This window comes from Artemia franciscana, chromosome 4 (assembly GCF_032884065.1).
Source record: "Artemia franciscana chromosome 4, ASM3288406v1, whole genome shotgun sequence".
NCBI classification, from domain to species: domain Eukaryota; kingdom Metazoa; phylum Arthropoda; class Branchiopoda; order Anostraca; family Artemiidae; genus Artemia; species Artemia franciscana.
This window is the reverse complement of record NC_088866.1, coordinates 22,558,969-22,581,877: the sequence shown is the minus strand read 5'-3', so window position 1 is coordinate 22,581,877 and position 22,909 is coordinate 22,558,969. Positions and strand designations below refer to the sequence as shown.

Here is a 22,909-nt window from a genome sequence, read left to right as displayed (position 1 = left end):
ATCTCTCCAAAGCCTTTGACACTGTTACGCATTCCCAAGCTATCTTTTACCTTTTTAGTCACGGTATCAAGATATCGGTAATTTTTCTTCTTAGATATTGGTATTCAAATTCCTTTTTGCGGATTAAAACGGATATGAGGGTTTCAGATACTAAAATTCCAGTACGACGTGGGGTGCGGCAAGGTGCTGTCCTCTCCCCCTCTATTTTCAAACTTTGTATATCATCTGTCCTTTCCTCTATCCCACCTACTTGCATCCTTAATTCTGTAAATATTTCTTATCTTTCCTATGCGGATGATATTCTTTTGATCAGTAGGACTAAAAAAGGGCTCTCTTTGTCTGTTTCAACTGTAGCATCTAAACTTCATGCGATTGGACTTTCTCTTAATCTTTCAAAGTGTGAATATCTGTCATTTAATAGTAATATCACTACTCCTCTAATCTGTGGATCTTTTTCTATCCCATCGGTTTCTTCATTTCGGTGGCTGGAAATTAATGTTATTAAAACTCTAAAATCCTTACGGACTCTCGCTGTTGCTGATTGCAAAAAGAAAATCCAATTAAGTTACTCTAAAATTGTTGTTAACCGAGGTAGACACAATAGAAAGTCTCTTGCTAAATTATACTCGGTTTTTACAGATCATTCGGTTTTGTTTCTTTCTGGTATTTATCCTATTTTTCATAAAAAAAATATCAGTTCAATTCGTTCTTATTATTTCCGGTTTTCCCATTTTCTATTGTATCTTCCTCCATGGTATAGGAATAGGAGCCTCATATCTGTTTATAGTTTCCCGGATATTGGGTCGAAGCTCACGGAGCTTGCTGGCAAAATACCCCAGTCTACTTATAAGTATCTGCCCGCCCACAGAGGCCTTACTCGTTTGCTTTAGTTTCTTGTTCTTTCTGTTTTGTGTAGCGTTTCTTTTGTTTCTTTTATTGATACTCCGCTTTTATTTTTTGTAGCGGGTCAAAAATAAATTATTATTATTATTATTATTAGTGTATTAAATGTTAATACAAACATTAGATCCGCGCTTTAGACATTTTCTTATCTTGTGTAGCGTATTGATGTTATTACAGAAGAAAATTAAATTCTAATTGAGACCATACGATACGTGCACAACCAGAGGCGTCAATTCACGAAAATGAACGAGATGTGGCAAAATGTATTTTTCAAAGTCTAAGAGGGGCATTTTGTTCTTGTTTTAATTTTCCAATGAAAATACCAAAGAAAAGGTACTTTTTCGATGGAAATACCAAAAAAGGCTTCTTTTCAACATCTAGAGGGAGGAATCCAGGGGATAAGAGCCCCTCCTCCCAATTGAAGCGTCTTTACATTACACAACGTGTTTTCAGTTCCTTTCAAGCAGTTTTATTGCTATCTAACAGTTCGTGGTTACAAAATCTAAGTAGGGAGCGAATCGGCTCAAATAGTAAGTTAAACTCTACAAACAAAGTTTGATATCAATAGATGTGTCAAAAGAATTGACTTGTTATGCTGATTTCGAATATAGAAGATTCATTAAAATTAGTGCTACTCATCAAAAGCTACGACCCTGAGGAAAATTTCCTGATTTTCAGAAAAGGGGGAAATCTGAAAACCATGTTGCAGAAGTTTCAAGCTCCCATCTGCAAAAATCCATAATTTTGTTCTTTTTTTTGCTAGAAGATAGATTACGGAGGCGTGATTATTTGTTTTATCTTTGTTTGTTTTCCCAGGGGTGGCCGCATAGAACCAATAGTCATAGAATATCGAGAAAGGGCTCATTCAAATGGGAATTAAAATATTCTAGTGCCCTTTTTAAGTGACCAAAAAGGGAGGAGTACAAATAACTTTTGGTAAATGGATTTCCTTGGGGAGAAGGAGTTTTCTATGGAGGAAGAGCCCATAGAAAATTCTCCATGGAGAGCTCATGGAGGGTAGCCCCTTCAAATGCGTAATAATCTGTTCGTTTTCAGTTTCGATGTTACTACTTGCTTTCATTTAAATAAGCTTGTTTGTTTAATGTTTGTTAAGGGCGACGTTTTGCTTTAGCTAAGGAGTGAATAAGACTAGATTTTTGTATTCGAAAATTCAAGAAGGGGAAGGATATTATTGATATTAGGATACTTAGGGGTTTGTTTCTGGGGAGGGAGGATGATAACATTTTTTATAATTTTAATAGGAAGTTCTCAGAAATGAAGGAACATCTAGGATTTAGGAGGAGACCCGGGCCTTGAGGCCCTCCTCCTGTCTGCGTCCCTACGTACATATCACCTGTTAAAATGTCATTCAAGCAATTCCTATTGCTATATTGGTTCAGTACATCATTTTATAAGTAGATGGGGTATGAATTAGACTAGGATTTATGTTTTGAGAATTCAAGAAGGGACCGAATATCGCTGAGGTATATTTGCTATTTATGCTTCTTGAGACTTCTCAAGAGCTTAGAAATGCAATTGAGGCTAAATGACTGCTCTATGATTCCTGGTAAACTCTATTCAAGTAAGTTCTTAAATTAAATTCAATATATTATGTTCGTATATTGCTTGGGACTGTAAAGTTTTTTTCAGTGGAATTACGTTTTCTATTCAGCAAGGGAACAATTCTAGAAACGAGTATTTGTGATAAATTATTGAGTATTATCTCCATGGAGCTTTTAGTAAATAGCTTTCAAGTAGTTGAATAGTTATGTTTTCTTGGAAATTAAATAGACTGCAATTAGCCTGCAAACATTGGTTGTCAGATTGAAGAAGTTGAAGTCCTTTTTCACCAGTTATTTTGCAAAGCTTGTTCGACTGCATTGAAAAAAAAATACTTGTTTATTAGGTTTTATAATAGATGGAGTACTGCCGTAGTAGTTTTTGTTGCAGATAAATTTAGAGTAGATCACATCGAAACATGGGCATTATGTTCGTATTTATTCAAGCACGAGGTAGTTGCTTAGATTTTAAACTCTTTGATGAATGAATAAATTTAATTGATGACCCGCCATACAACAAAAGACGAATAGAATTAAACAAACAAAAAGAACAAAACGAAATAAAACAACAACAAAAATTATATAGATGTATGTGCAAGACACGAAAATGGAAAATTAAGCAAACTGTACTGTAGATAAAGTATGTAGATGCACAGTCAGAAAGACCGTAAAGTGGCGTAAAAGTGGAAAGACCGTAAAAGCGTAAAAGCTATATAGCTTTTACGCTAGCATGATCTTTGAGCTCTTAGGGCAGATGAATTAAAATATTGCGTTCTCCAGGTATTTCTGATGTAAAGAGGGAGTTGGAGGAGAAACTTCAGCTATGTGAAAAAAAGTTGATCTAATTTTTAGTTACTCTGAATTAGTTTATTTAATTCTGTTCATTTAGAGGATCAAATTTTCGAATATCAAATCTTCAGACTATCAAAAACCCGTTTACATATACATTTTGATCGTATACTATTAATTACGTCTAATGGTATTTTGAAGGGTTGGTAAACATGGGCTTGGTATGAACTTGTACAAACAAGATTTGTTAATAGAAAGCGAGAATTGTTAGACTTTTGTTAGAAGGAAAAATACAAAAAACTAATTTTATGTCCTAAAAGATTTACCAAAGGCTAGAAAAATAGATTAAAACGTCTAAAAAAAACTTACAAAAAGTTATTACACCCAATTGACTAAAAATTGAAAATTGGTTTTTCTTTGTGTACTATTTTTAAACATTTGGAGAATAAAAATGAAAAAGAGGGCGAGGGATGTTATGACATATCCTTTAACTATACAATGACAATTTTATTAAGTCCTGTTATTTCCAATCAGGAATGTAGGTGTTTTATTTGGGAGGGGGGAGTAAAAATGGTATCTCATTTGATAATTTGAATGTGAGGTGCCGAGAAATGTTGGAAAATGTAGAATTTTGGGAGGGGCAGGCCTACCCCCTACTTATGTTCATGTTACCACTGACCTTCAACTCTGCCCTAATAGTTGGTGTCCAGTAATGGAATCCTGAAGAACTATTGTTAATGCTGTATATACTCCTACATTTTGTATGAATTACGCGCTTGCTTAGGGATGAATTTGGCAGATGGCATAACCTCTAAAAACCGTGACGTCATTATATAGCTTCCCATAGCTCTAAGCCGAATGGCTAACCCGGAAGTGTCACTCGACGTCATTTGACCATCTTCAGGCCAAATGTATCTTTTGTGGCACAAAATGGCTTTTTGGTGCAGTAAGATCTGAAACTTGAAGGCTGCATACAGGATGTCCCAAAAAGAGCGCCGAATTGGTTGAAAGAAGCAAATAAAACCCACTATTATCTCCAGAAGATGTTACAGTTTTTGGGAAACATAGTATTGGACTCATGTCCACCCTTTCCTTGCAACCCCTACAGGCACTTTTCTCTCCATGAAATTATATGCCAGAAAAATTTGACTTATTTTTGAAAAAGGGCGGAAACACCCCTAGAAAGTCACTACACCTTACTTAAAAATTTTATCATTATATTCAGCACATTAGAGAAACATACTGTTGAGGTCTCAAGCCCCCATCTGCAAAAATGTAGAATTTTGTATTCTTTGCCAGAAAAAATCAAATGGAAAATGCAAAACTCCACATTTTTACAGATGGGAACTTGAAACCACTGCAATAGGTTCTTTGATACACTGAATATGATGTTGCATAATTTTTGTGAGGTATCTTATGATGTTGTGAATTTTTGGGGGGTATTTCCCCATTTATCGGAGATCACTCGAATCTTCTCAGACTATATTTTATGGATAGAATAAATATATGTGGAGCTAGCATATGGGGGGGGGGATATGTCCGATGTTGGGTTTCACGTATAATTGCAACATATCCTGATGAGACTGGTGCTTTGTTTTCTTTTTAAATTAACAAATTTGAGTTATATCAGATTCAAATCCGACGTTATTTTTGGAACACCCTGTATATACCTTGTTAATAATTCTGAGCCAATTGGCAATCTCAAAACGAGACTAGAACGTTTAATTTCAGTTCAAATAGGCTATCTTCTGGGTTTCCACGACCGCTACTTCGATGAGATCGTCTTCGGGAAAAAATAAAAACAAATTAACACGAACCCACTGTTGAATTTATACAAAAAATGCAAAATTTTGTGTTTTTCCACATAGGAAATTGAAATCTCTGTTACAGAGCTCTTGGACATGCTGCATACGATGTTGCAGTTTTCAGCAAAATCGTACCCTTTTTGATGTGTATTCCTCCGATTGTCCAAATTTTTTTCATGATCATGGCTTTCTATAGGTAATTTTGAATTCGAATATTTGGAATTATCATAACAAGAAGATACATTCTTTATGTTTATTGCTAAAACTCTGTTTTCTAAAGTTAAATCTTTCGGGAAATTTTACCCCGATATTTTTTACCCGCTGTTTTAGTATTTTTGTTGAAAAATATCCCTTTTCGAGTAATTTCATTAAAAAAAATTGAAAAAAAATTTGCCCCCCTAGTTTTTGAAAAACATGTTTTCTCTCCCTCCGTCCTATATTTTTGTGAGTATGCACCTTTGTTTCATCTATCATAATAGGGAAAGTACTTATTACGAGTTTCCCTGATTAAGTTGTTTTTAGAATTCGATCCCTGTTATTTCTGGGGTAATGTCCCATTCATTCTTTTACGATAAACATTATAAGTATGTAGTGTCTTTTTACTCATTATTGACATTGTGACGACGTGTTATTGCTTCATTGACGACAGGGCCCGTTTTCTTAGCTTGAATGCCGAAATGTTATTTCTAAGCATCTCCGGGGAAATTTTCAGCAGTTATTTTGAGTTTTTGCTCTTTATTCCTCACTACGAATAAGAAGAGTTCAGCTGTGGAAATTTTGTAGAACACTCTGGCTATAAAAGTTAAAATACATTGTTTTAATATAAGATTTGCAATAATTTAAAAAAAAATGAATATTAATATAGCAAAAATCCAGTGCATGATTCTTTTTGTTATGCAGTAGTTATGAATTATGGGTCGTTTTGAACATTTCGTTAAAAAATGAAATCATAATTTTTCTCAAGGACCTACGCCTTAGTCTTTCCGTTTATTGATCTTTTTGTCTGTTATGTCAAGAATTCCGTTCCAAATACTCTCTAACTACAAAGACAATAAGTATTTTTTTCAATTCAGCACAATAATATTTTTCCTGAGAAAAATTTCAAAATAGTTAAAATTATTTAAGTCTCTGAAACGAATTTCGAGAATTCGGAAATCCCCGTAGTTACTGAGTTTTTCCGAAACTGCCCAGATCTATAGGGAAACTTAATAAATCATTGTGCAAAAACGCAATGAGATAAAAATGTATCAGATGCAATCAGAAAATGAAAACAAACTAAATAATAAATAACTAAAACAAGAATAAAAATACAATTAGAAAATAAAAACAAGCTAGAGCAGTAGTGTCCGACCTTGCATGTTTTCCCACCATGTTCAATCCAACATGTTTTTCCACCTTTGAATTTTTTTTATTAATGATGCCATAATTACCACCCCCCGAAACAAACTTTGCTGATAAACCACCTAATATTCTAAAATCAGCCGGAGAAATTTTGTCCGAACCCCCTCCCCCCTTCCTTAGTTTGAAACTCCCGTGATAGAAGGAGTATCCCTTATGAGTTATGTTTTATCGCTAATATGCATTGTGTCAAAACAGTGAGTTTGCAGCAAACCGAGTACGTCATTCGCTAGATAAGAAAGCAGCTCCCTAGTATTTTCCAGGTTTGTATTTAGTTTTAGTTTTTTTTTTGCACCTGTTTCACCTGATAAAATAATATCCTCTCCCCCTACTTAATTAGGCTACAAGATCGTTGGTGATGCATTAGTCGAAAATCAGCATTAAAAATCTATCTCTTCGTAAGTGTCTTCAAAACTGAACTGCATTCCTTTATGTGTAAATAATACAGAATCACTGACGTTTCCAAATGGAAAATTAGCATTTATTGAAAAATGCTCTGGTCGATTACTCACCTAAAAATTAAAAAGAAATCAGTGTTTTAAGGAACAAATTTTATCGGAACTTTTTATGTAAGAATTTTCTTTTTAGGAACAAATTGAATATCATCAATCCAGTTCAATGCCCTTGGCCAGAGGTTTATACGTGTGTTACCTGAAAATGAAAAGCTCTGTTGATCTCATGAGGATTCTAGTTCCCAAGGCATCTCCCAACATTCTACCTTTTGTAAAAGTCAGAGACAACCCGTGCGTATCTAGGTAAGGTTAAATTTGTGATAATAGTAACCAGAGCTGCGGTAAAAAGTGGGTGCTCCTGACCACTGGCTGCTTTTGGCATCTATAGGTTCTTCTTCATATTCTTATTCTTTATCTTCTTCTTCTTCTTTTTTGGTTATCTGGAAACACCAGTGCGCAATCAATATGCAATTTCTTTCTTCTTCTTCTTATTTGGTCGTTTGGAAACACTAATGCATAATCTCCGTATTATTCCTTTCTTCTTCATCTTCTTCTTCTTATTTGGCTATTTGGAGAAGCAAATGCATGATCTCCATGCAATTTCTTTCTTCTTCTTCTTCGTATTTGGTTATTTGGAGACGCCAATACGCAATCTCTATGCAATTTCTTTCTTCTTTTTCTTATTTGGTAATTTGGAAACACCAATGCATAATCTCCATATCTGACACGTTCCCAATGGTTTCTTGGGATTTTTGGCAAAAGTAGGACATTTATTAAGAATCTAGATACATGTGTGAAGCCTTTTTTGGGGGATTTTACAGCATGCAATTACCCGGTCAAGTCACTGTCCAATTATTAACCTATTTTCTGTCAAAATTTTTACCTTCTCTGAAGTAATTAGCAATTGTACTGTTATTTTTTTGTAAAGAGAGTTTGCTTTCCACAGCAAAATAGAATTATCCTTTATATTAGGGCTTTTATCCCCTCTTTTCAGGATAAAGTAAAGTTTTTAATGGATCAGTTTTGGAAACTATCATTTTTCATTAAAATCTACGTTTTTGCAATAGAAGAACTACTCCCACAGCACCCATATTGAACTGTTAACCCTGAAATTTCCCTCTCAGTGGGATATAATAGATTAATCACTGGTTCTAAATCGCTATGAACATAACCTGAGCCTAAAACGTACTTATGAGGCTTCTGACTTCTTCCCCCCATCCGCTACAATACTACAGATTAAAGTTAATCTGTATTTTCCGATATACGGGCTTTTTGCATTACTGAATAAAAAAAAGTGCTATTTTATATCTGCTGTTTCGAAGGTTTTGCCCCCCCCCCCCGAAAAAAATTCCTGCGTATGTGCCTGCCCCATATAATTCCTTTCTTCTTCATCTTCTTCTTATTTGGTTAGTTGGAGATACCAACGCATAATCTCAATGGAATTTCTTTCTTCTTCTTATTGAGGATCTCGCTGATCCAAATTAAATTATTCAAAGGTTCGAGGATGATAAAAACATTTACTAGTCTCTTAATTAAAGTACTATGGTCATTTGCACTTTTCGGATGGAATACTATATGCTGTTCTCCATAATTGAAGTTCAATGAGTCGCATATTGCTTTCAATAAATTTCTTTGGTTTTCTATATTTGGACACTCTTCCCGCAGGTGACGAACAAACTTTATGTGACTGGCACAATCACACATATTGCTTTCAGGTATATTTGATTTCTTCATGGGTTCTTTTAATGCTGCATGTCTTAATCAAAATATTATATTTTCTGCTTTCCTTATTATTGTCACATTCTTCTTTTCTGGTGGTGTCCCTTTAAAGTATTTTACATATCGATTGCTGTATTTTTCACAATTCAAACTGATTTTCTTGTCAACCAGGTAGATCTGCTATACTTCGAATAAGAATTTGTGCACTCTTAATTTATTCAGCCTAGAAGGGTAGCCTCCTACTTCCATAGTTTTTTTTTTTAATTGATGCAACTTTCTAAGTAGCGACCGCAATATTTTACCAAACATATATTTCATTGAAGAACTTTTTTAATTAAAGTTATCTTAACCATCTATATCAAAGAAAAATCTTCCTTTATTTCTAATGTAAGATATCAGCATACTTGTATGAATATTGAACCACTTAGCATTTTTTTGTAGTTTGATTGAGATAAATGGAAGTCACCAATGTTAGTTCTTTGACTTATCTATCCATTTGATCTAAAAATCAAAGACTGTTCAGACATGTAACAAAAACTTGAATTCGTAACGAGCAATTACCGCCTTCGGAACGTGGATGTACTGCGTGTTAACGTTTTTGCAGAAGTGAGCGAAAAAAATTCCATTGCAAGGCGAAAAAGGAACAGCTCAGTTAGGCTTAAGGAAATAAGGAAAAGACTTAGGGAAATAGAGTCAAATAGAGGAAATAGGAAAAGACTTAAGGAAATAGAGTCATGGATGCTTTTGGTACTACCAAAAATTCATGTAGTTGCCATGAATTTCTGTAGAGTCATGTAGTTGCCACAAATGTTTAATTAGGGTCTATGTCATTTCTTCTGTGGTGATTAGAGCGGCTAAACGTAGTAAAGCGTAAACTATGCAGGGGAATGAGAAAAAACTGAAAAGAATGTTTTTAATTTTTTTTATCCTTAAAAACGAAGAATCGTTTTTACAATGAAGTTTCTTGTTTAACCTTCAAGATACTGAAAGGAGTTTGGCTCGGAGCTTTGATAAAAGCTCCATGTTACACGTATTTCTGGATTTGGAAAACAGGAAATTAAGAAAAAAATATATTGGAAAATACAAACTTCTCATTATCGTGAGAAACAAAACCGGTATAGGGAAGTGGATTGAACCGATCGATTGAGCGTTTTCTGTTTAATAATGCGAATTTTATTTTGGCATTGCGTGTCACATACCGCCTTTCGAATTATCATAGTTTAGATATTTAATTGTCATAACTACTAAAATTGTATCCAGGGCTACCACTAGGGGAAATTTTACTATCGCAGTAGACAAAATGAGCCATATTTGACCAAAAAGTTACAATTTGCTGAAACAAAAGTCCATCTGTAACATGCGCTGGAACATCAATAGCCAACATTCAACTTGGTAAAATGAAGTTCATTTCAATGGTTCGGCGTTTTAAAACTACCATTTCTGAAATAGGAGCTGAAAATCCATCAGCACGAATATTGGACACTCAGCCAAAACGGAATCCTGAAAATGAATTGATACTACAGAGTAAATACCCCTCCCCCTATCGAAAGTGATACTTCAATGACGGATTACTAGAGGGCTCTCATAGATGATTACAATTCTAGCAATCTGACTAGTAGGCTCAAAACTGGGGGGATTGTTAAGCAGAAAACTAAAGTAAGTCTTCTTTGACCCTTAATCAGTAGCGTCAGTTCACGCAAAACTCAGAAGAGTGGGGGCAGAATTTATTTTCAAAATCTAGGGAGGTGTAAAATTTTTGTCCCCCCCCCCATTAGTATAAGGTGTTTTTCAACGAAACCACCCCCCTAAAAAGCACAATTTGAAATCTAGAGAGCGTCAGATGCCCCCACCCTTGCCCCCTCCAGTTTATGCCACTGCTTGAATGTGGCCTGATACATGTCACTTGACCAACTATAGTCGGGAATTTTTTTACAGCACAAAATATTCTTGTTTTTACCACAAATCATATTCTCGGGCACTAGAAAGTTTACAACCATGGTTTCCAAGCCGACAATAGGTGATTTTCGTCTCTTTATGGACTAAAATAAATTCTTCATTTGGTTTTGGTTTTTAGGATACGGGAAATAAGCTTGATTGTCCAATTCCCTGCTAAAGTGGAGACTTCGTCTGACAAAGCGTCTCCGTCTTTTCACTATTTGTAATGATAAGTAGGCAGGTTAGAATTACTAATCGGCCATACTTGAAAGTCTGTGGCATAAATCAAACAGTTCCGAAGGTTTTTTTTTTAGAATCAATAGTTTTTCTGGCAACAGCGTGGAATATTTTTGATTGTCATTTGCTTGTCATTTTAATGGTTAGCCACTGCACATAGGGCCCTACATTTCTAGCATATTGGACTGTCACTGGGAGATAATCTATATTATTAATTTGTGGGACATAACGAAAGCTTTATTTAGTGACAAAGACCTTGTTTCTTGTTGAAACAAACTCTGTTTCCTTGGCAAAACAAGTTACATTGCTGATGCTTTCCCTATTTGAGAAGCCTTTGTAATTAAAGCTATATACTTGTTGCCAAGGTAGCCTGTCCTTCGTTAAGATACGGAGGCACCTCATCTCCTATTTCAATAAAACTTCATTTTCCTATTCATATTTTCTTATATTTTATATGTCGTCTTCTTAGCTCTCGTTATTAATTGAAAATGTAAGGCCAGAAATATGTTACCCTCATGATGGTTCAATCAGTAGATTTGGTTAAAAATCACTATTTTAGGCTCATGACGTATTTTAATCTTTAGCATTATGACGTATCTCAGCCTTGTGACGTATTTGTTACGACGCATTTTAATCCAAGTGTGACCTAGTTTTGATATAAATAAAAATTTCTAGAATTTACGCAAGGCATGTACGTAAGATTTAGCTTGAACTATTTTAGCATCATGATGTATCTTAATCTTCGGCCTTATGACGTACTTTAGCCTTCTGACGAATCTCTTATGAAGTATCAATCCAGCCTTGAACTCGCTTCGATATAAATAATAACTTACAGAAATGTTTATTAATCATATTTCTGCCAGAAATATGTATTTATCTTGCTGACAAGAAAAGTGGTTCAGTTCAGGCACCTATATAGGAAAATTGGGTCTTAGTCTTCATTCATTCTTTCAATAGTTAAGATCTATCTGTTCTTTTAAAAAAGAGTAATCCCAGTTTTGAACCAGTTGTTGGTAGAGGATTTTTATTCTGATTTAACTAAACACTGAATAAATTCAGTGTTTAACACTGACGTCACTGAATAAATTGATTTGGCTGGAGTTTCTGTCCGCTGCATCAATTGAACTTTTAGCATTCTTAAACTGAGATAAATTCGTATGATATCCAAGTCCGGTATGCCAGTTTGGCAATAATAAAGATTATAGAGGCAAAAATTGCATTCATATTGGCAAGACCTTTGATAAGCAGAGAGCTTTGAATTCGTTCTATTTATTCCAAGGAATGCTTACATAAGGCCAGAATCCAGGGAATAACCATATCTCAGATGATGCGGAATCTCGAATAATGCTGACGCTCACCCTAATGAATGGTCAGTTAGCAAAAATAGCCCCAATTTCAATAGAAATAGCGGCAATAAATGGAGTACTTGCACTGTTATTAACTAAGTTGGAGGGAGTAATAGCTGAAGTTAAGGTAGAAAACATAAATATGCAGCGAGAAGTGGATTCTCTGAGAACAAAACTGGAAAAGACGCGACTTAAAATGAGTAATATGGAGGCTGATTCGAAAAGAACAAATGTGATTTTGTAAAGTTTTGATCCGTCAAGACGAGCACAGACATTGCTTGAAGATATAGTTGCCGCTTTTAACCAGTTTACTCCGAACGCCTCGTTACACCTTAGCGACATAAAAGACGTTTTTCGTGTTAAATGTAATGAAAATCCCCACCCAGTTTTGGTTAAATTTACGAGAGTCTTTTGACGTAATTTTGTTCTGAGATCAGGTCCACACTTATACTCGCAAAAATTTGTATTACGCTTGACTACACAAACGATTGCTTGCGAGAAAGAAAATGAAATTTGCCCTTGAGAAAGTAAAATCAGCAGACAAAGGGGCTGAGTTGCGTGGTATGAAACTGTTTGTAGAGAACAAGAGATACATATACAATTTTGCACAATATGTAATAGAGGAGTACACATCACCTAGTGGTAAATGTAGAAGGGGAGTTGCTAGTGCATACCAGATATCGGCTGCTGGAGGTTCAAACGTAACGTTAATAGAGTATGGAAGACCTAGGACGGATACGCAGTTGTCGAACTCAAGCGCCACATCTATGCAGTCATTCGGTAACGCATTTAGTGATCCTGTAAAACTACAAAATATAATCGAAGTGCATAAAACACTCATTTATGTTGCTGCGCCACAAGTTGAAAGGGACGCTCCAAAGAAAGAAAATTCTGAAGTTATTAGTCTAAATGATTGTGCATGAAATACAACAAAACCACCTTTTCTTAAAGATAGGGTCGCAATAAAGGAAAGGCAGATTGAACCCCGTAAGCTATCTTTCCAAGAGCATAGTGATTGGCCGCAAGAATAGGGAGATCGGGGCCATGGTGTTGTGCTGGAAAAAATAAATATAGTGCATTGTAATATTCAAGGATGGAGTGGAATGAAAATTAATAGTCTAGTGACAGCACAGTGCGTGTTTGATGTTGCAGCATTGTCTGAAACTTGGCTGGAAAATAAAATTCAGTTTGAAAGGTTTCGCTATTTCGGTGTCCATCGCAAAATATCTAGCAATTTTTGCTGGATATTGCAGATATTTGCGGGGGAGTAGCAATTTTTGTGTCTGAGAATTTTCTGTCTAAACAAAAAGTACAACGGCTTAAAAGTGCTTGTCGTAATTTAATATAATTAAGAGTCGAAGACGATGGACGGTTTATTATTTTTGTGCAGTTTACATCCCTCCAGAGTCAGGCTCGAACAACTAAGAGGGCTGCTGCCTGTTATAACAGGGACATTTTCTGGTATATTAAACAGTGCAGAATGGCCCTTGTCTTGGACTACGTCTGTTCTAGTGCCGTCATTTAAAAAGGGGGATAGATTAGGCCATGGGAATTATAGAGGTATAAGCCTAAGTAATGTGCTTAGTAAGATTTTCGCTAAGATATCTTACTAAGATTTTATTACTAGATTTTCGTTAAGATAGAACTTTATCAGATTTGCAGGCAGGGTTCAGAAAAGTCTATGGTCCTATAGATCAGATTTTTATTTTATTAGGGATGATTAAGAAACAGAGAAAAGAGGGCAAGCTATTTATTGCATTTTTAGATATAAAAGGGGTGTTTGGTGGAGTGGATAGAAGCTTAATGATGGAGTCGTTGTTAGACATAGAACTACCAAGCGTATTTTAAGATTATTGCTTCTATGTACAATATGGTTAAGACTTCTAGTACGGGTAGGTAAGGATTTCTCTAGGATTATTAGGAGTTGACTTGGTGTTAAGCAGGGTAGTAAATTTTCCCCAAGGTTATTTTCATTGTATATTAATGATTTTGAAGAAAACTTGATTGGCAGAGGAGACCCAATAATTAAGCTTTCAAGTGCTTGTGTTATTGCATTACTTTTTGCAGACGGCATAGCCTTAGTAGCAGAAAGTAAAAAAAAAACATTTGCAACAACTACTTGATCTAGCATCTTCTTATTTTAGGAATGAGAAACTAGTGTTAAACGTAAAGAACTCGGTGGTAATGGTTTTTCGGAAGAGTGGAGAACAGATAGATTCACAGTGTCAGTTTACGTATGAAGGTAGGACACTAGACCGTGTAGGTGAATTTCAGTACTTAGGATATAGGCTATCGTCAGATGGGAAATGGAAGAAACATCTTAAGATGGTAGAAAGTAAGGGAAATTTACTACTAGGAATGTTAAGTAAAAGTAGCATTAAGGGAATTAGGGATGGATGATTGCTAAAGTATATTTTTGATTTTAGGGTTAGATCGGTTTTGCATTACGGGGCGGAGCTTTGGGAATATAAATGGAATATAGAATATAAATGGCTAGTTAAACAAGCATTTTTAGTGATGCTTTAAGATAGGAGAAAGGACTCATGGCCAAATCAGGTGAAGAATATGTTAGACCGTGCAAGGCTAGGTAATTGCCGGGAAGAGGGAAAGGGGATAGAAGGGTTGGTAGGGATTGGATCTAAGTTAGTTGCTAAAGGCTAGAGTCTCAGGAAGTTCAAGTTTAGCAAACTGAGAAGACCACCTCGCCGTCCCTCAGGCTATATGCGAAGGTCAAGGAGAACTGGGGCGAAGAAATTTACCTAAATATGGGATTGGCTCTGGAAGATTTGAAATGGGTAATGTATGTAAGGGGAAATTTTATGCCTCTTGGAGAACATAGGAAATATTTAGAGAGGGATAGATTGAGGGATGGTCCTTACAGTTGCCCTATATGTGGAGAGATGGGGGAATGTAAAGAGTTGATGGAGTTACGCTTGAAAATATTTGGTAGGAAGGTCGGAGGGAGAGATTGGATTTCGGAAATTTTGACAAGTAGCTGTTACTTAAATATAAATACTATTGGAAAGTTCGTCCGGGTAGGTATGAATAATCGTGATGATTTTCTTAAATAATCAGTTTTAGCGTCTTTTCAGTTTGTGTTTTGTAACTATATTTTTTCGCTTATTTTGTGTATGATACCGTGGCTCAGTTGGGCTTTCGTGTGAATAAATATATCTATCTATCTATCTATGCTTTGTCTTCCCCTCTTCTCTTAGACCTTGATATTTTCGCGATTTTATCTCTAGTTTGTTATATTTTCCACAGGAATACCTGATTTTTTGCATCTATTTTTTTTACTTAGCCTTCCAGAAACGATAATGACACGGGGGAAAGGCTGCCACTTCCTCAATTCCTCAGTAAAAGTAATAGGGTATGATTCACCATTTACTTAAAACGTATAAACCACTCATATCACCTCTTGAGTGTTGCTTTATCGTTGTTTTTTCAATGTTAATTTTTATATAAGTTATTTCCAAGTTTTTTTTATTAATACAAAACATAGCAAACAAAAAATATTCAAATAGAGTGAAAAGAGAGCTAAGCTCAAATCGGAGGCTAACCTAACATTAAAATAAATTTTGTGATTCACTAAGAGGCAGAAATAAAATAAAACAAAGAAGAAGGGAAAAAAAGAGCAAAAAAACAACCTGACACCTTAGAACAGGAGAGAGACAAGGGAGTCCCTTATAAAATATAAATTTTTAAAAGTATTTCATTGAAAGTCAGTTACTGAAAGTAAAGTGCAAATTTAGGATAATATCCAAATTTGAATTTGATGCAAAATACTCTAGCTTTTTCTGAAAGTAAAATTTTCCATTAAGAATTTTTTTATAGCCTAAGTTAGGCTCTGTCAACAGTTGAATTTCGCTTTGGTGGCCGGAATGCGTTGCCTGATGAAAATAAAAAAGTGTCTTCTGCGTAAATTTTCGGTTCGCTGAATTTTTGCATAAAACTTGGAAAACTCGTTTTTCCCGCAGGCAAAATTGTCTTTAAAACAAAAAAAAAACTTCTTGTCCATGCTATGATGAAAATTCACTATCTAATAAAACAGTAATACTATTTTATTACTAAAACTTGCCCAAGTGTTCAGTCTGACGTGCCAACTCAACCTCACTAGCGACGTCGTTTATTATTTTTCGCTAAAAAAAAACCGTCTTCTGGCAGAGCCCAGCTTAAGAAATATAAATTTATGTGGTGCCCTTATTTTGTGGCGCCTGGATCATGAGATATATGTTGCCCCCTCTGACTACTTCAGGCACTATGCCAATAGGGTTCGGAAATTGTATTTAACAGGGAATATAATTTTCTTATTGTATTTTTTAAGACCTATCTTTCAAAACTTAGGGGGACAAGTTTGTTGTTTTTAATTTTTCAATTAAAAAAACAAAACAAAAATAACACTAAATTAGGCGTTTTTCAACGACCTTTACTTCGATTGAATTATTAGCATTCTGGTTGAAATTTCCTATTCTACTTTAAAAAATATCATTCAAAATAAAAATCTAGACAAGTGGATTGAATCGAATTTTAGATAGTTCCTAAAAAAAAAAACTTGGTTTCGCTGTTGGTTCTACTGATATATCGTTTTTGTTTTCATTGCGTAACTTTATTGGATATTCTGTAGTCAGCATCAGGCACTTCATTTTTCTTCCTTTTTTTCTAGTCTCCATACTTTCGTTCTTCTCTCTGCTTTCCCCTTTTTCGTTATCTTTATTCTATACTTTTCTTATATTTGATCATCGAGAGTGATTTTTATTTATGTTTAATGTCGGTTTTCGCCAAACCCATGAGCTCTGCTGGAAAAAATATTTTATTTTAGTTAAATAAATTATTTACCTTTATGTTTCAGTTTTGTGTCTGCTTTTTTTTGCTTCATTTTTTATGCAATATGTTCTAATAAAAACAGAAATAATGGAGAAAAAATTTAGGGGCTGAAGATTCCCTTCCAGGCAAGTACATAGAAATTTATTTTGGAGGGTCTCTAATCGGCAAGAACCACCCAAATACAAATAAGTTTCAAAATAAGTTTCAAAAGTTGGCAAATCTGATCATTCTTGTGGGACATTAGCAAATTGATTATTTCGGTAGAAAAAATCAACGGTGAACAGGAGTAAAGACGATACATTTATATGCTAGAAATAATTTTCTGTATTTTTGTTATTGCTTATATGTTTTATCATAAAGAAAGTTTTTAAGTATATTTTAGGGTCCAAATTGGGTAAAAAAAGAGTTTGATATTCAGTGTATATTTTTATCATTTTGAAGAATGTATCCTTTATCTTGGTGAATTTTTGCATAAACGCACGTTTTATGCAGCCATTTAAAAAGTAGAATCAATCAATTTGGCTTCTGAGCCGCTCTACTATAAAGCATATATAATCCAAATACTTCCTCTTTTCCCCTTTGAATTAAGTTGTTTTGATCTAGGGCTCTAACTTTTAATTCATCGTCAAAAATAAGATAGGACATGTGTCCCTCGTGAATTAAATCTACATTAACATTCCTTGTTTGGTCCCGGAACCATATTAACTCCTATGACGGTTTCCAAATTGTTCCTAATGGAGAATTTTCTCTTTTATAAGTAAATGACATTAATGAGGGGATACATTCAAACTTGCTACCAGATCTGGGTATTTTTGGTCCCGGATATATCTTTTATCGTATAAAGATTGCCTTTTGTTTAACTGCTATTCAAAGCGATTCAATTGTATGGAAAGTAAAGTGTATAGTATTTGTATATTAAAGTATACAATAAAACGCTATGAAAAGGTCGCCAGGTTTGTCTGCGGGTCCAGTGTTGGGAGCTTTGGGTAGTCACTAGGGAATCTTGGGTTCAATTCCCATTTCCTCTGTGATTTTTTCAAGTAATTTATCTAAAAAGTTCATTTTAAATGATCTGTTATAAAAACACTATGCAGTGAAAACATGGCCTTAGGTGGAGGAATGTTCTCTACGCCCATATTAAGTAAACATGGCTGCTTTTAACTTGACAAATGCTTAAAAAAAATTTGTAGTTTTGTTGTTTTATCTAGTTAGTGTGATCTTAGAACTCATTTACGAGGTGAGTGGCGAATCTCCTTGACACTGGTTTGAGGATACGGTTGCGTTCTTCTGGTTTAGTCATGGGCTACAATGGCAGTGATTTCGAATCAAAGGAGCTCATCATGGTTTCACAGCCTACTACGTAAAATTCGGCTGCTGACACGAAACTCAACTTCTGTCCGAATCCTACTTAAAACAATTTAATAATGTTAACCATGTAAATAAATTTGAATTTATTTCTTATCAACAGGGAAGAATATCAGCGGATTTTATTCCTACAACAGCTGATGTGTTCAAGGATCTCCTCAAATGCACTTACCTCTGATGATCCCGATGAAGCCGCAGAAAATTTACAACCAGAAGGCAATCGCATTACAGAATGTCAGGTCAACTTTGAAAGACATTTGATGTTGGCACTAAGTGAGCTGTTTAAGGCCGTTGAAGTGGACCAAGATATGGCCAAATATCACAGGTACCTCTTTTTATCCCCCTTTTACCTATTGAAAGTCATTTATCTTTATTTTGATCCAATATATTCTTTTCTTATTACATCTTAAGGTTTGGCTAATGCTAGGTAGAAAAAGGAAAAAGAGCAAAAAGCTCATTTCAGCAATTGTTTGAGCAACAGTCCATATGGCCAAAAGATTTAACCAAAGATCACTATTTTTGTATTACTTTTATCTGTTTAAAATTATCAACATTTTTAAACCCATTTTATTTTATTTATTTGTTTATTTATCATCAATCACTAAAAAGTCATCAAAAATTTCTTAATTAAATTAAGAGCACTCATTGATTCAACTAATAAAGTAAGAGACAGCCACATCGCCTCCGAATGCCACAATATGATATAGAGAAGGGATAATCAAACAAACCCGCGCACAAAGAAAGAATCAAATTCATTTTGTCCTCAGAAGGGATAAAAAAAGAAAGGAAAAAAATAACTACAATACCGTGTACTCTAATACCACTAACTTTTAATGACTTTCTGCTTATATCTTGAGGTGTGGGTAATACGAGATAAAAAAAAAAGAAGCTCATTTCGCTTGTTTTTTTTTTGGCAACAATCCATATGGCCAAATATGACAGGTACCTCTTTTTATTCTCCTTTTCCCTCTTTAAAGTTTTATTCATTTGTATAACCAAATACGTGTTTTTCTGCTTACATCTTCAAATTTGGCTGAAATTATAGATAAGAAAAAAATCGCTTCCAATTCATTTATTGCTAGATTAACGATCCATTTTTTCTTTAATTTGTTGATGCCACAACCATGGCAAGTAGAAAAATATAATATACGTATAAAAAATACTGATACCAATCATCCAAAAATCCAATGAAGTCTGTTGAAGGTCTCTGGAATCGCCAAAATATTATAAATTTCCATGATAAATTTCTAAATAAGAAAGAATATTGTCTGAGACCGAAGAAACATAATTTATTTTTCTCTTTTGTTTGCTTATCACTGATACAACTAGAAACAAAAAAAAATCTAAGGGCGGGTACCTTTCAAATTATTGCTTATATTACATATGTGACTGATAGTTGTTCAGGGAACAAGTCCTCCAGAGGACGGGACTAAATGTCTCAGCAAAAATTTGCTCTTTCGTCGAAAGTTTAATCTGATTTTGCTGTGTAAAGTAAATGGATAGCTTAATAACATAAATCACTTAGCCCATCCATGGGTTATAGAAAGAAATTACATTTTCGCTAGTTTTTGTAATAGACAAAATGACTATTTTTAATGGTAAAAGATCTTTTGCTTTTTTGTTTGTAGCCCCAGAAGGTCCATTAGCGTTTGAAACATGATAGGTAAAGATGTAGTGCTGTTGAGTATATAGTGTTTCTTTGTTGTGAAGAAACTTCTAAGGAAACCTGCCCTTGTTTTACAAATGAATTTCTCTAACTATTTATCTTTGGGAGAGATTTTTTTTTTTATTTACTTTGTTGGCGAACTGGTGTGTGATGGTTCTCAAGGGGCAAACCAAGAAAATACCACCCCTTTACTACCTAGAAAACACGTGGGTAAAAAATCAGCAAAAATATGCCAAAAAATGTGGTAACAGCTTGAGAAAACGTAGATATCGTTAGAAGATGTGCTTGCATTTGGGAAAAAACAGACAGTTAACATTTTTTTTTTTTTTGCATGCCAATTGTTGTCAAATTGAACTACTTAGCTCTGGTTATAGATTATCGTGGTTCGAAGTGGCAACACTATGAAAATGTGGTACTGCCATCAAAAGCTAAACATCAAAAGCATAATTACTAAACGACCAAGAGAAAAATATTTGAAAATTCTGATATTCAGCTATAAATTGACCCAAGATTTGTCCATTTAAATATAAAAAATGTAAAAACCAAATTTAAAATATGAAAAATATAAATATAAAAATATTTAAGAAATTATAATCAAAATATATTATAACATCAAAAAATATATTTTCATTTTGATGTCCTTGGTACTTCAATTTTTGGAAGAACTAATTACCTTGAATTTTGGCACAAAGCCACTGAAACGTTTCTACTCAGCGACTTTTCTTTTCATATGAATGATTTTATCATGGTCCCAGCTAATAATTCAGATTTATTTTATTTCTGGTATTTCATTTGTTTTTAATCATGGGTCATTCTACATTGTCTACATATTATTTAAGTACAAATAAATCACTCATCCCCATGATAGGTATGTATGCTGGAAGGAGGGTAGTTTTTTTGGGGTTTCCTCCCTCGAAAATAAACAGGATGGTTAAAATGAGGCTTTTGTTCGTAACTTGGGACTTCAAAATATAAGATGTATAAGTTGTAAAATGTAAGCTCCTGTCCACCGGTGCTCACAACAACGTGTTTTCCAGTAATTTATGCTGTTTATTAAATTGCTTTTTAAGCTTATGAATTAGGGTTTTGGGTAAATTAATTTTTCTTACAATAACTGATTTATTTAGGTTTTTTTTATAGCCATGATATCCATAAAATAGTTTCTATTTTCTTGCAGACAAATATTAGCTTTTTTCAGAGCATTTATCATTGGTCCGTCATTAAATTGACGTTTTTTGCTGTTAAATGACATTTTCCATCCTTAAAAAGGAGGACGATAGTTTCCTTGATTTAAGATAATAAGTGTTCCAGAAGGATTAAAAATATTTAATTTAGAAGCATTGCTCCACATCATAGCCTATATAGTTATTAAATATCTTCAAAACCGAATTAATCCGCAAAAAAGAATAAAAACACAAAATTACGAATTTTTATCATTTCAGTCTTTTTATGGACACTACATATTTTTGCGATTTCTCCGTGTTATTATGAATGTTTCCAATAATACCCCCATTTTTTCAGAAATTTTGATGGACTTACGCACCCGTCCTGAAATGCAAGCTCCCCCCCCCCCTCCGAACAGAGTAAAGCCCTGCATACATGCCTGGCCTGTGAGAGCGAAGAAAATTTTTATCACTTCAAAACAGCTACTAGGTTACTGCCAAGTTATTTTGAAATACCGTTTCATTTTGTTTCAGGATTTACCATAACGAAATTATAGAATTAACGGCTGATATATCACTTTTGCTTGTTCTTCCGCCAGCTGAGACCGTTTGCACAATTCCTGGAGAAAACGAGCCTCTCTCGTCTAATCCGGATTTTTTCATGTTGCCTCTACAAATATTTGAAACTATTTTAACACGAACTTATCAGAGTGAATTAATAAGCAAGTATTCGAGACTCAGTGCTCTTTTGGAGATGGACCAGATTTTGGCACAGCATGCTCATAGAGAAGTAAGTTATTTACCTCTTCTTTTTCTTTTAATAGAGAAAATATAGGACTGGATTAAGACCTTATCAAAAATTCAGACTGATAATTCAGGATTCATACTTGGAATTACGACCTTTCAACTTGTACTTAAGATCTTCTTAGGAGATATTACAAAATCCATGCCATTTCAGCCGACCATGGTTACGCCCTTAGAAGCAACCTTGTGAAGAACGAACTCTGGACTGGAAATTTTTGGATTACTTTTACAAAACTGTCAAGTGAGAAAGAATTTTCATTTGAAGGTGATTTATGAATAGAATTCCAGTTAATCTTAATCATGAAAGTCTGTTGCGAAAGCAAAATTATAGGAATTTAAAAAAAAATAGCCTGAAACCCCCCAGATGATGTTGGTTCGACATGACAACTGCGCTACTGGAATCACCATGACCGAAACCCCCATTTAAGAGAATTACAGATGTGTCTCCCTTTTCTTTCTCTTTTTTTTCTGTCGCCGCTATTGAGCGCTGAAACATTCAAATAAGGAATCATTTCAAAGGAGATTGCTATATTTAGTGCCTTTTGTAAGCATCAAAAATCTAACATTACAATAGATGTAGTACTTTGACATGAAATTCATAAGATTTGACTACATATATGATTGTGTCATATTTAATGTTATTAATATGACAGAATTGTTTAAAAAAATTGCGATGTCACAAACAAATTGAATTTTTCTAATAAGCAATTTCCAAAGGATATATCTTTGTAGGTAATATTAGAGATCCATGTATTTTCGTTCAGTTTTTATAATGAGCAGAACTGTCAATGAAAAATTAGCGGTGTTACAGTTAAGTTGTACTTACCTAAAAAATAGATAAATACCAAAGGACTCCACGTAATGTGAAATCTTTGACGTATAACAGGGAGGTATATGAAGAAAATACACTCAAAGCACAGATATGCTGCCGGCTCAAAAAATAT

The 22,909-nt window shown here is 34.4% G+C and overlaps 1 protein-coding gene across 2 annotated transcripts in view; it reads left to right on the top strand.

The window, feature by feature from the left end:
- Positions 1–22,909, top strand: part of LOC136026159 (ankyrin-repeat and fibronectin type III domain-containing 1-like) — a 254,211-nt gene that overhangs the window by 226,493 nt on the left and 4,809 nt on the right. For both annotated transcript variants that reach the window (XM_065702463.1, XM_065702464.1), the window contains 3 exons: positions 7,043–7,209; positions 18,436–18,657; positions 21,696–21,951. In XM_065702463.1, the coding sequence (XP_065558535.1) occupies positions 7,043–7,209; positions 18,436–18,657; positions 21,696–21,951 (645 nt within the window). The remainder of the gene's footprint in view (positions 1–7,042; positions 7,210–18,435; positions 18,658–21,695; positions 21,952–22,909) is intronic.